This window comes from Antechinus flavipes, chromosome 1 (assembly GCF_016432865.1).
Source record: "Antechinus flavipes isolate AdamAnt ecotype Samford, QLD, Australia chromosome 1, AdamAnt_v2, whole genome shotgun sequence".
Lineage (NCBI taxonomy): Eukaryota > Metazoa > Chordata > Mammalia > Dasyuromorphia > Dasyuridae > Antechinus > Antechinus flavipes.
In genome coordinates this window covers 447,254,968-447,269,472 of record NC_067398.1, presented here as the reverse complement: position 1 = coordinate 447,269,472, position 14,505 = coordinate 447,254,968, and the positions used below count along the sequence as shown (strand labels likewise).

Below are 14,505 nucleotides of genomic sequence, written 5' to 3'. Positions count from 1 at the left end.
ATGATAACTTAAACATTTTTATGTTACCTTGAACTAATTGTCCTGTTAGTTTAGTAGTATGTTTCTGACAGACATTCCAAAGGGACTTCTGTGGAAAAAAGTGATAATTGTTTCCTCAGTGATTTGAGATTATAGACATACATACACATAAATATGTATAAATATATGTTAAATATTCCTAACCTTATTAATAATCAATTCATCAATGATTTTTTAAATTTAATTTGTTATGTTAGTTAAGTTTTTTTTTTTTTTTTTGTTCCTGTTCAGTTGTTTCAGTCATGTCTGATTCCTTATGACCCCATTTGAGGTTTTCTTGGCAACAATACTGAAGTAGTTTGATACTGTTAAATTTATAATCTAAAAGGATACATGGGTATAAAATGAGCAAACAATAAATACTTATGGTATAATATTTAATTTAATTAGTGTAATAAAAGAGTTATGAACAAAAGGAGAAGAAATTATATCTATCTGGAGATATCTATTATAAATAAATTCTTATTATCCATGAATTTTTAAAATAGTCTTCTTGATTGGCATATCAAATTCCAAACTCCAAAGCTACTTAGTTTTGCAGTAAAGATAGGAATATTTCTGGATCTTGATGAGATTATGTCTATACTAGAAGTGTTAAACTCATAGCCTACAAAAGTGGTTAGTGATCTACAAAACTCCAGAGTGGGGCCCATACCATTATGAAATTTAATTAGGAAAAAAACTTCACAAAGCAAATAAAATACATATTCATTTCTATTTGCATTAGACACCATAATTTATAATGCCAGTCTAAAAGCAATTGATTCTGTGGAAAAATGAAATCTGTTATAAAGTAGTTTGTAAAAAAAAATGAAGAATGAAACAAAATCTCACTTTTAGAGTTTTTAAACTCTCATTTGGTTGACATAGTGTAACATATCTTCATCCATTATATTATAGTGGAAAGAGTTTGGAGTTGGAACACTGGTGCTTCAATCTTGGCTTTGTTACTGCCTGGGTGAACTTGGGTAAGGCACTATACTTCTTAGTCTCTCATCTTCATCATATGTAAAATGAAAGTATTGGACTAAGTGATTTCTCAGGTCCTTTCTAGCTTTAATTACTACATTCATTCTCAGTATGTCTTAAGAACTTCATAATTTTGGATTGTGATAGCTGTATTTTTATCCTTATTAGGAGATTAGTCAAATTAATATAGTATATTTAGTACAAGCACATTTGTGTTATAGGAAAAATTATTTCTGAGCCATTATCTACTTCCCAGTTTCAAGCTCTTTTTTCCTTCCTGAGTCTTCCCTCCACTCCAACTTGCCCCCAAAAGAGAATATCATAGTTATTGTAGTGTGAATTAATTAAATGATCCCTCTTAAGAGGTTATTTAATATGTTACTAGAATTTTAGAGCTGGAATTAATCTCATAGAAAGATGTCAAAACTCATGTCATCTTGTATTATATAATTAATATTTATTGAATGAATGAACTAAAAGCATATCTAAAATAAAAACTGATGATAAAATAAGAGATTGATAATAGCAAATGAAATGGGGTAAAACCACTAGACAACATGCAAAAATTAATTTTCCTTTTGAATCAAATTTGTTATTTCATAGCTAAGATAGCATGGTTCTCAAAGTGTTGGATTTTGAGGCAGGGACATCTGAATTCAAGTTTTGCCTTTGTGACTTACTGGCTTGTGATTGAGCCACAACAGTATCATCTGCCTTACAGGGTGGTTGTGAGAATTAAATGAGATAATATTTGTGAGGTGCTTTTCCAACCTTAAAATGCTATACAATTGCTAGCTAATATTATTCATTGGGATAGGGAATTTCTAATGAGGAAATTCCCAGTTTAACACAAAAAGACATGTATTACTTGGGAGATACTAAGCAGTTATTAAATGACTTTCCCAGAGTCATAAAGCCAATAAGTTTCAGAGGCAGGGCTTGAAATTGTGATTTCTAATCTTGTAGTTGGCTCTTTGTCAATTAGGCCATGCTTCCTTTAATGCTTTTAATTTCATAAAAAACTATAATAACATTAAAATTCAGGACAATAAATTGGTGAAAATTCTAAGAAAAAATAGATGATTAGAAAATATTTAGAAAGTAAAAATACAAATACGATAGCAATTTATTAGAAAAAATTAGAAAGAAATTATCTATACCTATGACTGTTAGTGCTCATATCATGGACGGAGAAATTAAGGCCAGGTGAACTAGAAATATTATATTTGTAAATAAAATCAATTTGATTTTTGATGATATACATAATAGATTCAGGATTGGTAAATACAAATAAGAGACCAGATAGTTGCTGCATTTTCCCTAATTAAAACACCAATAGTATATAAAGCATTTCCTCAATGTTATGTTTTTTAGAGGGATGTTAAGAAAAATAATGGGCAAGATGTTTGTGAAAACTGTGAAGAAACAGTTGCTAACCAAACCAAACCAAACCAAAATAAAACAAAAATCAAACCTAAGACAACAAGGTAGCATTTCAAGTAAAATGGTTCTTTACTATTGTTCCTATGACAGTAACCATTTTGACAGTAATCATTGTATAATCATGTATGCCATGTACTAAAAACAGTTCCTCGTGTGAAATACATATACTTTTTGCTTCAAAATAGATTTTCTACATATAAAAGAATGCTACAGCTCCTTAGTGGCCCAAGATGAAACTTCATTCTTTCACTTCCTTTCAGCTAGTTGCTTTGCTAATGAACAGAAACCTATCAATTAACAGTAGCTGCAAGGCAAGAGGAAAACTTTTGCCTGCGGAGTATTTTCTCGACTGACAGGGAAATTTGCAATAATTGTTATTAGTTTTGCCTTATGGTCTTTATGCTTATATTCACACTTGAAAAACTATAGATTTAGTTAAATTTGATAAACTGTTCAGTAACAAAATTGTCAGCTCCTCACCTTTCTAGATAGTATTCTGCTTCTTCAGGTTTACAGAAACAGGTAGCCTTTGCATGTTTGCATGTTCACAGGCAAAAAAACTACAGTTCCCAGTAGCCTGTTCGAAAGCAAGAACTCACTTTTTTCTTCCCTGGGAGGAATCAATAAAAAAGGACAAAGCGCGGAGCAGTGTGGGTGAAAGAAGAAAGATAAACACACTCAGAAATGGCTCTGAAGAAAGATGAACAAGCAGATGATGTGTTGCAGACTAAAGGGGAGTCCGACTCAGAGATTAAGCTAATTCTTTACCACTGGACTCATTCCTTTAGTTCCCAAAAGGTAAATGTTCGGGGAGGCCGTGGTTCCGAGGATTGGGTTTCAGCACCGGGACAGCTCCCTTGGGTTTCTTAGGCTAGTATACCTTGGCTGGAAGAGGCATTCATCACCTGCCTCTCCTGTTCCAGCTTGGGCTTTTATCGGTCCTGTGGACAGGAGAGAAGAAAAATCAACTCAAGGAACGAAGTGGATGTGCCCTATCTAGCTATAACTAGAAGGCGACAAAAGCAGAGTAGATTTGTAGGCCTTGAAAGCCTGATCTTTTTTAGGAGCAGTAAGTATGAGATAGAAAGTTGGAAGAAAAGGGTCAAAGAAACCACTTCACCTTTCTATTAAAACAATTATAATCTTGCTCAAACATTAACTTCTAAATGTCATCTCCTCCCACTCTGCTTCTCCTCCTTAGCCTCATTAAGGATTATTTAACCAAGTTTCAGGTTCTTGGCAATGTCTTAAGCTTGTCCAAATGGAATCAGTGTTTGTTGCAGGGTTAGATTGCATATACTCCTTGAAGGAATTTCCATTTTTGCTTTTGATTCTGAAAGTGCTTTGTACATAGGAAGTGCTTTGCAAAAGATTGCTACATCAAATTATAGTATAAAATAGGACTTTAGAGTAAGTAGACAGATTCTATGAAAACCTGGCTCTATGAAAACCCTGTTATAAAAACAAGAAATGTAGCCTTTGTTAGTAGTTTCCCCATAATCCTTGGATCTATAAGTAGCAATTAAAAGGATATGACTCACTGAGAGATTCAGAAGAAGCTTAGTAGAATCAAGAGAAGTAATTTAATCTAGGATAAACACACTTTCATAACCAATGTGAACTTTTTCAGGTGCGCTTAGTAATTGCTGAAAAGAAATTGAAGTGTGAGGAACATGATGTAAGTCTGCCCCTGAGTGAACACAACGAACCATGGTTTATGCGTTTGAACTCTTCTGGAGAAGTGCCTGTCCTCATCCACGGGGAAAACATTCTTTGTGAGGCAACTCAGATCATTGATTATCTTGAGCAGACTTTTGTGGATGGTAATGTTAAGGCTATTTGTGATTTCTTTAGTTTTGATTTTAGTAGAATTGGTATATTTTCCATTTCCATAAGTATACATCAATAGATTCAGTAGCAAATATTATGTTTTATCTCAATGTATCTCCATTTTGTTTTATCCATGTAAATTAAGCCCTTAAAATTTTTGATTATCAACCATTTAACAAGTATTTATTAAGCATCTGCTATATGCTAGGTACTTTTCATTGAATTTCTTTCCATTTAAATCCATTTTGATAAAGACTTCAACTTATATAAACTTGGAAGGGAAACATGAGTAAATTTGTCTTGTTTGTTAAGATAATATAATAATAGAAATGAAAGCCATGCTTTCACTTCTAAATGTAATATATACTAGGAAAAAAATCAACCTCTTCATTTACAATGAAGTGGTGATTATTTTCCTAGCTAATGTGTCCCAAGAAAGTATATCTTAGAAGAAAAAAAAGGTTAGAGGGAGAGACAAAATTTTAATGTAGTGGAAAAATATGTTCTGCTTTTAAATTAAAATCATTGATAGTTCTCAAAAGCATTTGTTGCCTACCTTTTTTTTCAGAAGATAACAGAATTTTTTTTTCTGAAGTAAGGATAAGAATGCTTTGAGGAGATAGACATCATGATATGTTGTCCTCAACATTGTTACACAATTTTGTAAGAGGATTGGCTAGAGGGTTTCAAGACTATTTCTTTGTTTCCTTAAAAAATTCTTCAGTATATATTAACTCATTTTTAATTGACGACTTTATTTACATATCTCATTTATTTTCAAATATATATGTTCTTTCTCTTACCTTAAAATCCTTTTTTTTGGTAATAAAGATTAAAAATAAAGAGGAAAAAACATTTCATCAAAACTTAACAACACACTTATTGTGTTTAATGGTATTCTATACCAATACCTCTCAATTTTGTAATGAAGGGAGAAAGATGAATTTTCTCTACTATTTTGTAGGTATAAGCTTGGTCATTGTAATTATATAGCATTGAGTTTAATTTTGTCTCTTCTATCCTTTCATATAGTTATGCATATATTTTCCCTAAGTATGCTTACTTCATTATGCAGCAGTTCATATATCTTCTGCTTCTCTGAATTCTTCATTCATAGGTCAGTTCACATGGTGCAATAATGGTCTATTATATATCAGTATAATTTGTTTAGTCATTTCTTAATTGTTAACATTTTTCGATACCACCGAAAGCACTTATATGACTCTTTTGCTGTATATGAGACCTTTATTTCTGTCTTTTACTTCTTTGTCTAACAATGGGACCTGAAGGTCAAAGGGTATGAGCATCTTTTACTGACTTTTGAAAATATAATTCCAAATTGTTTCCCAGAATGGTTGGATCAAATCACAGCTCAAACAACAGTAGTATACATATCTTAGCATGGCCCCTCCAACATTGATTATTTCCATGTTTTGCTATCTTTGCCTATTTTCTAATTCTGTTTCCCAAAATGTCACATAGTTTTTCAGTGAATACCAGGTGGAGATAATGCCCCTGAAGTCAGAAAGAAGCTAGGGAAGTGACATGAAATTGAGAAAATGAAATAGATAATTTAAAAATATTAGATCAGGGAACATCTGAAGTTTTTAGAAACAAGATGCTTTTATGGGAGTTGAATGTGTATAAAGTCAGAGAGATAGATAAGAAATGGGCCAGCATCCTACCTTTGCTATAGGTGCTCAGTCCCTTCAGAGAACTCTATTTCCCATTCCTTTAATGAGAGACTACTTTTAAAATCATCCTTCTCCCAAACAAGCTAAAAGAAAGAAAGTAGTTATAGAAGGAACAATATCCTAATGACAACCCATGGTAAAAAATAATTTTTCCTTGTAATATATTGAAGCCATCCTTGAGCATGGATTGAATTAGAGGACTAAAATCTTAGAATCTTGAAATCATTTTTATGTCACCTGAGTACAAAGCAGCAACAGAGGAACTCAAGTAGTTCTCTGATGGTTGAAGGGTTGAACATTATGGTCTACTGAAGCATGTCTTTGAGGCCGTTTTTAATTTTTTTCTTTTTGCTGAGGAACTTGGGGTTAAGTGACTTGCCCAGGGTCATATACCTAGGAAGTATTAAGTGTCTGAGGCCACATTTGAACTCAGATCCTCCTAACTACAGGGCTGGTGCTCTATCCACTACACCACCTAGCTGTGCCCAGGCCATTTTTGTTAATGGTTCTCCTGCTATGGCTAAGTAAAGAGCCTTTTTTTTTTTGCTGAGATAATTGGGGTTAAGTGACTTGCCCAGGATCACACAGCTGGGAAGTGTTAAGTATTTGAGCACAGATTGAACTCAGGTCCTTCTGACTTTAGGGCTGGTACTCTATCACCACCTAGCTGTCCCAAGAGCCTTTTTGTTAACTGTTGAATTTTTTTATTATCTTATTTTATTCCAATATTAAACCTAAATCACCAGAGAACTGGCTTACGTCAGGTCCAACCAGAAAAGTGGCAAACTACTGTACTTGAATTTATCAATCATTCAGGACTGGGGATCCACATCAGTCCTGGATTCTAGTATTCTTACTGATACAATATAATCTGAAGAGAATTTATTAATTTTTCTCTGACTCAGAAAATTCTACTACAGTGTTTTCAACTTCAAGATGCTTGTTGTTGGACAAGGCTAATTATATTGAGCAATTTGAATTTCTTGAGGGAGATATTAGTTAGATCAAAGGTCAGTTATATGGATTAAAACTGTGCTGAAAAATGATTCAAAGAGTAGTTATTAATTGTGTAATATAAATCAAATCTCTATTAAGGTGTCCCAGGGATCTTTTTTTTTTGTTCTGAGCTATTTCACATTTTTAATGAATTACATGAATGAGGGCATAATGTATGCTTATTACAATGTCAGATGGTATGAGCTAAGAGAGATAGCTAACATTTTGTTTGGTAGAGTAATATTTAAAAATGTTTTAACAGACTAGAATTTTAGACTAAATCTAATAAGATGAAATTTGATAGGAAAACATTGTTCATATGGATTTTTGAAAAAACCCAAATTTCAGAAATATAAGATAGACAATGTATTAGCAGATAGCAATTTGTATTAAAAAGTTCTAAGGATTTTATGTCCCACAAACTTGATATCACTAGATTCCACAGAGTGACATAGAAAGCAAAAAAATGCCAATCTTGGGCAATTCCCTTGTATCCTGGCAAGATCAAACTAAACTTCAAGCATTGTGTTCCTATCTGGGTTCCATATTTTAGTGAGGACACTGATAAAGTAGATACTGTACAAAGAATGGCAATGTGGCTGAGGAAAATATGGCAATTAATGCCATATGAGAAATGGCTGAATAAGTTGGTGATATTTAGCTTGTGGAAGAGAAAGCTAAAGTGAGATATAGTATTATTAGAGTGCTTGAAAGGTCACATGAAATAAGAATTAAAATTTATGCGTGGACACAGAATTAGGAGGAACAATAATGTGTGGAGGGTTTTTGATTTATATAATTGAATTTTTCTTCATAGTTTCTAGCTTCTATTGTATCACTTCTTTCTGTTTTCAATTTATACTTCTATTCCCAAATAATAATAAATAGATAAATAAAAGCAGATAGTAATTATACAGCATCAATTATGTGTAAGTCATTGTGCTAAACACCTTACATATATTATATCATTTGATCCTTAAAATGACTTTCTGAAGCAGGTGCTATTATTATCCTCATTTTGCAGATGAGAAAACTGTAAGTTTTTGAGGCTGAGTTCAAATTCAGTTCCAGTGTTTTATTGTATCGACTAGTTCCTGCTAGTCAAGTTTGTGGACTTGGTGATGATTATTTTGTTCAGTTAGTTTCTTCAGTGTTCTCATTTATCTATGAGTTTACAATAATGTTAAAGATGGTTACAAGTTTCGGACCTTTGAAGAAAAATGTTATAGTGGTTTGCTTCAACTCTTGCTTCTTTATCCCTTTAAATTTTAGGTTGGAACCAAATATCTTCCCCCTGTAGGTTCAATTTCACATCACATTCTGGAACCAATTACATATTGGAGAGATTTAGGGAATCCCTATGTCAGCAGCTTATTGGCTATACAATATATACAAACGATTCTATTCTGACCTTATACTTTGCTTCTTATAATTGATTCCTTGTAGCTGAATTCTTTCATTTATTCCTTTTCTGATATCCTAATTACTATGATAATGAGGTTTTGCCTTATAGCTTTGGTTTTTTAATGAATAAGAGTCATTCTTTTAAAGCTCAGTCTTTGTAACCACTATTTACTTTGGTACCTCTAATGTGAATATTCCTCACTTTTGGAGATTTATATGATCAGAATAATACTGGAAAAAGGCATCTAGACTAATTTTGAAATCATCAGTCATTAATCAAAATTATCTAGAAAGATTTTGAAGTGTTGAATAAAAAGGGCTTAACTGTGTAAATGATGTTTTCATTGCTGAAGGCAAGGAATTTAGAAGAAAAAGGCATATTTGGGAAGTAATCAGCTAAGAGGTCTGAGAATAGGATTTATAGTTCTGAATCATGGCATACATATAAGAATGATAAGTTCCTGACTAAGGATAAAGTGGATCTAATAAGGACTGGCAAGAAAATATTTGCCTTGAGCTTGAAAATCTAATCAAAAGAGTGTTAAACTGAAAAGAAAGAGGGAGAAGAGAAAACTATACGTATTTACCAAGCTAAATACGATAAAGAAGTGCTACAATATAGAAATAACAGTAAACAGAGACATCCATTAAGTCCACCAGAAATAAAATACAAGAAAGGAATCAGAAATCAAAACCAAAACCAAGATATAGTCTTAAATATCTATATACATATTCTTATATGTGTAGCAAGCAGGTGAATTAGAGATCTTAATTTGAAGAGGCAAATTGGAGTGCATCTAAACCACTTTGACATGGTCAAATGAGACCTAAAAATCTGAATATAGTTCTATAGTTCTGAAAAGAAATACCACATTCAAAAGAAATGGTAGAGGTAAAAGGGAGTTTGGCTAAAGTAGCACTATATGGCATTAAATATTGAGGTAATTATATAAGTAAATTCAGAAATCAGAGGCAAGATGCATGATGGAGAGCATTTAGGTAGATGCAAATGGAAACAAATAGAAGCAATGTTATAATGTTGCTATACTATAGAACACATGTATGAAATAGGAACTCATGCAGAGTTTATAAAATAGATAAATAGCCTGATGTAGAGGTATGAGAAATAAGGATGATATACTTCGATCATCTCAATAAAATCTGGAGTTATCTTCCTTTGAAAGGTAAAGAAGCTAATGAAAGCTTGACTTGCTTTAATGATAATTTCATCTTTTAAATAAAGAGGAGATATAAGTCAATAAGAAAAAATTGATTTTGGTTTTCCTTTTATTGTAAAGTCATGCAGTGGCTATGGAAATTGTGGAACTTTTAGGAGAAGTGACAAGTTTATTTTTGAATTTGAAATACAGGACAGGAAATTGTGAATATCTTAACATGATGGCTTAGTTTTATTTTTTTTTAATTTTTTTTCTCTTTTAGTATTTTATTTTTCCAATTACATGTAAAGATAGTTTTCTTTTCTTTTCTTTTCTTTTTTAATTTTTATTTAATAATTACTTTATATTGACAGAATTCATGCCAGGGTAATTTTTTTTTTTTACAACATTATCCTTTGCACTCGTTTCTGTTCCAATTTTTTTCCCCTCCCTCCCTCCACTCCCTGCCCTAGATGGCAAGCAGTCCTTTATATGTTGGATATGTTGCAGTATATCCTAGATACAATATATGTTTGCAGAACCGAACAGTTCTCTTGTTGCATAGGGAGAATTGGATTCAGAAGGTATAAATAACCCGGGAAGAAAAACAAAAATGCAGATAGTTCACATTCGTTTCCCAGTGTTCTTTCTTTGGGTGTAGCTGCTTTTGTCCGTCATTTATCAATTGAAACTCAGGTCTCTTTGTCAAAGAAATCCACTTCCATCAAAATATGTCCTCATACAATATCGTTGTTGAAGTGTATAATGATCTCCTGGTTCTGCTCATTTCACTTAGCATCAGTTCATGTAAGTCTCGCTAGTCCTCTCTGTATTCATCCTGCTGGTCATTTCTTACAGAACAATAATATTCCATAACATTCATATACCACAATTTACCCAGCCATTCTCCAATTGATGGACATCCATTCATTTTCCAGTTTCTAGCCACTACAAATAGGGCTGCTACAAACATTTTGGCACATACAGGTCCCTTTCCCTTCTTTAGTATTGCTTTGGGATATAAGCCCAATAGAAACACTGCTGGATCAAAGGGTATGCACAATTTGATAATTTTTTGGGCATAATTCCAGATTGCTCTCCAGAATGGTTGGATTCGTTCACAACTCCACCAACAATGCATTAATGTCCCAGTTTTCCCGCATCCCCTCCAACATTCATCATTATTTTTTCCTGTCATCTTAGCCAATCTGACAGGCGTGTAGTGGTATCTCAGAATTGTCTTAATTTGCATTTCTCTGATCAATAATGATTTGGAACACTCTTTCATATGAGTAGTAATAGTTTCAATTTCATCCTCTGAAAATTGTCTGTTCATATCCTTTGACCATTTATCAATTGGAGAATGGCTTGATTTCTTATAAATTTGAGTCAGTTCTCTATATATTTTGGAAATGAGGCCTTTATCAGAACCTTTAACTGTGAAGATGTTTTCCCAGTTTGTTGCTTCCCTTCTAATCTTGTTTGCATTAGTTTTGTTTGTACAAAGGCTTTTTAATTTGATGTAATCAAAATTTTCTATTTTGTGATCAGTAATGGTCTCTAGTTCATCTTTGGTCACAAATTTCTTTCTCCTCCACAAGTCTGAGAGATAAACTATTCTATGTTCCTCTAATTTATTTATAATCTCGTTCTTTATGCTTAGGTCATGGACCCATTTTGATCTTATCTTGGTATATGGTGTTAAGTGTGGGTCCATGCCTAATTTCTGCCATACTAATTTCCAATTATCCCAGCAGTTTTTATCAAAGAATGAATTATTTTCCCAGAAGTTAGGGGCTTTGGGTTTGTCGGCTTAGTTTTATTAAAGGTGATTTCAGAGCATTTACAGAAAGGATAGATAGGATTTCACATGCTAAAACATAAGAGGGGAAGTTTGTTAAAGTTAAAAGTTAAAAGGGGAAGTTAAATAAAAAATTCTTAACAAAATTCTGAAAATATAAAGAATAACAAAACCAAAGGTCATTATCTCATGAGACTCATGTGAGTGCATAGAGCAATTACCAACTATTATAGAAAAAAGGAAATATACAGAATATGGAAACAATGGTGTGAAGGATGAATGTCAATACATAGTACCATGCTTTAAGAATTGTGTAGGGTGACTTCTGATTCTTATGGATAGCCAATGCACAAGCTGATCTTGCTTGTTATTGAATTAAAACTCTATATTTCCTTGTGGATATTTCCTTAATTGTTACAGAGATACAAATAGTAGAAATTTGCTCAGATTGCAATAGGAGTGAGATACAATTTGGCAACAAGGAGAGGTAGTGCTATGTGCAATAAAAGAGTTTGACTAGAAAGAAACAGAGGGAATTAGGGCAGAATATGTGTATGTGGGAGTAGGTAGTGGGGAAACCTCCATTAAGGGGGAGGGAAAGAGCCCAACATCTAACTGGGAACAGTATAGTTTCCCCATAAGTCACTTGGGACAGAGAATTGTCTGGTGAATCATAAATTGCTGAGAATGGGAGGAGACTGACAAAATTTTGAGATTTAGACCCCAGAGAAATTGCCATCAAAGAGGAAGGAGCCAGAAATTAGGAATAGGATGAAATAAAGGAAAAAGACTAAAATCAGCAATGATATCAGAAAGAATTTGAGGAAGAATATTCAAATATTTTGAGTCTTTGAACATAAGCAGATAAATCAACAGGGAGGATATTACTAAGAGAAGGGAAAATAGGCTTCAGATCAGGGGAAAAATTCAGACATCAATAAAAAGGAATTGTAAGACAAAGGAAATAAATCAACATCTGAAGAGGCAGAAGATCCTTAATAATCTTAATGTAAAGGCAGAAGAGAGCATGGAACCACAGCAGTATATCATTTAATGGCTTAACAGAAATAAGAATTGTGAATACAGAATTTATATCTTGCCCAGAAGAAATAATCGGCAGAAAAGAAAAACTTGAATCCATGGTGACAAATCTCATCAAAGAAACAAGTAAGAGAATAACTGGGAGTACAAAACATCAGAAGTGAAGTTTAACCTGGAGGGAAAGAAAGAAAAGCAATAATTAAAATAAAGTGACCTCTACCTACAAACAAAATATATTTACCTCAAAGATAAGATACAAACAGATAAGGATTATAGTGCTCTGAAAGGAACACTTCAAAAAATCTGAACACTAGAATGCAAAAAATGCTGCAAGAAAAGTGCCCTGAAGTTCTGAACACAGAAAATAAAGTGTCAATCCAAAGAATTTACAGATGATCTTCAGAAAAACATCCTAAGTAGCAAACTCCAAGACGAGTAATGGTTGAATTTATCAATTCAATTGATAAATTAAAAAATTCTTTCAGTTACCAGGAGATGGATCTTCAAAAATAAAGGAAACTCAAATAATATGCCTCCCCCCACCCCCTGCCAAAAAAAAAAAAAAACCCAACAACAACAAATTTAGGATGAAATGGAATATATTCTGAAGAGCAATGGAGCTCAAGATGCAACTCAGGGTGACCTATCTTGAAAATTTGAGCCTAAACATCAATGAAAAAAGATATATATTCAGGATAAAAGAAGAAGCTTAACTATTCCTATAAAGAAAGTCAGGCCTTAAAAAATTATTTGCTTTTGAAACACCTCAGACAACTTAAATATGAGAAAGTTAAAAAGATATAGCAACCAAAAATGAGAGTAAAATAAAAATCATACTAGTAAAAAAAGAATGAAGGAAAGTAAACATGGGAGAAGAGAGGTATTATATAAAGGAAACTCGAGATTTTACAACAGATATAATCTATAAAGATTTGGTACTTAGAACACATCATCAAGTTAAAGAAACTTAAGAAAAGGTACATTAGAACTTCTGAAGACAATTGACACTGGAAGAGTGGAAAGAAAGTAAAAATCAATTAAGAAGAGCATATTTAGAAACAATTTGGGTTACTTGTCCCTTGCAAGAAGTAATATTTTTAAGAAAAAAGAGGACCAAGGGACAAGATCTACAAGACAATATCTTAGAAATTGCTTAGAAGAAGGAACTACCAAGAAATTCTTTAGAAGCATTAATTCCATGAGGATTTTGGAGAAGAAGGAACACCTAAATAAGTATTTGGGACATGAATAAAAAAAGAAAAAGTAGAAATAGAGAAAGAGAAGCTAAATAAAGAAGAGAACAAAGGGAAATTCTTTTTGAAAAATGATGATAAGTAACAGTGAAATTTCTGGGATATCTAAAGCAATCTTCAAGGGTAAAATCTTATCTCTGTATACATTAATAAAGCATACCAAGAGAAGATTACTGAACTGAATATGTATTAAAATATAATAGACCAATCTAAAATCAACACAAAAGTGAAGATGTTGAAATAATCTGTACCCCCCCCCAAAAAAAAAGACTTGAAATGACAAATAACTAAAATCTGGTTCTTTGAAGTGACTAATAAATTTGATAAACCTTTTAGCCAATCTTCTTTTTTTATTTTATTTTATTTTTAAAAAAAAATTTTTATTTAATAATTACTTTATATTGACACTCGTTTCTGTTCCGATTTTTTTTTCCCTCCCTCCCTCCACCCCCTCCCCTAGATGGCAAGCAGTCCTTTATATGTTGGATATGTTGCAGTATATCCTAGATACAATATATGTTTGCAGAACCGAACAGTTCTCTTGTTGCATAGGGAGAATTGGATTCAGAAGGTATAAATAACCCGGGAAGAAAAAAATGCAGATAGTTCACATTCGTTTCCCAGTGCTCTTTCTTTGGGTGTAGCTGCTTTTGTCTGTCATTTATCAATTGAAACTCAGGTCTCTTTGTCAAAGAAATCCACTTCCATCAAAATATGTCCTCATACAATATCGTTGTTGAAGTGTATAATGATCTCCTGGTTCTGCTCATTTCACTTAGCATCAGTTCATGTAAGTCTCGCCAGTCCTCTCTGTATTCATCCTGCTGGTCATTTCTTACAGAACAATAATATTCCATAACATTCATATACCACAATTT

The 14,505-nt window shown here is 32.7% G+C and overlaps 1 protein-coding gene across 1 annotated transcript in view; it reads left to right on the top strand.

Moving 5' to 3' along the window:
• The first annotated feature begins 3,074 nt into the window (after positions 1-3,074).
• Positions 3,075-14,505, top strand: part of GDAP1 (ganglioside induced differentiation associated protein 1) — a 31,827-nt gene continuing 20,396 nt past the window's right edge. The window contains exons 1-2 of the mRNA XM_051970019.1: positions 3,075-3,249; positions 4,082-4,274. Coding sequence (XP_051825979.1) covers positions 3,136-3,249; positions 4,082-4,274 — 307 coding nt within the window. The 5' untranslated portion in view covers positions 3,075-3,135. The remainder of the gene's footprint in view (positions 3,250-4,081; positions 4,275-14,505) is intronic.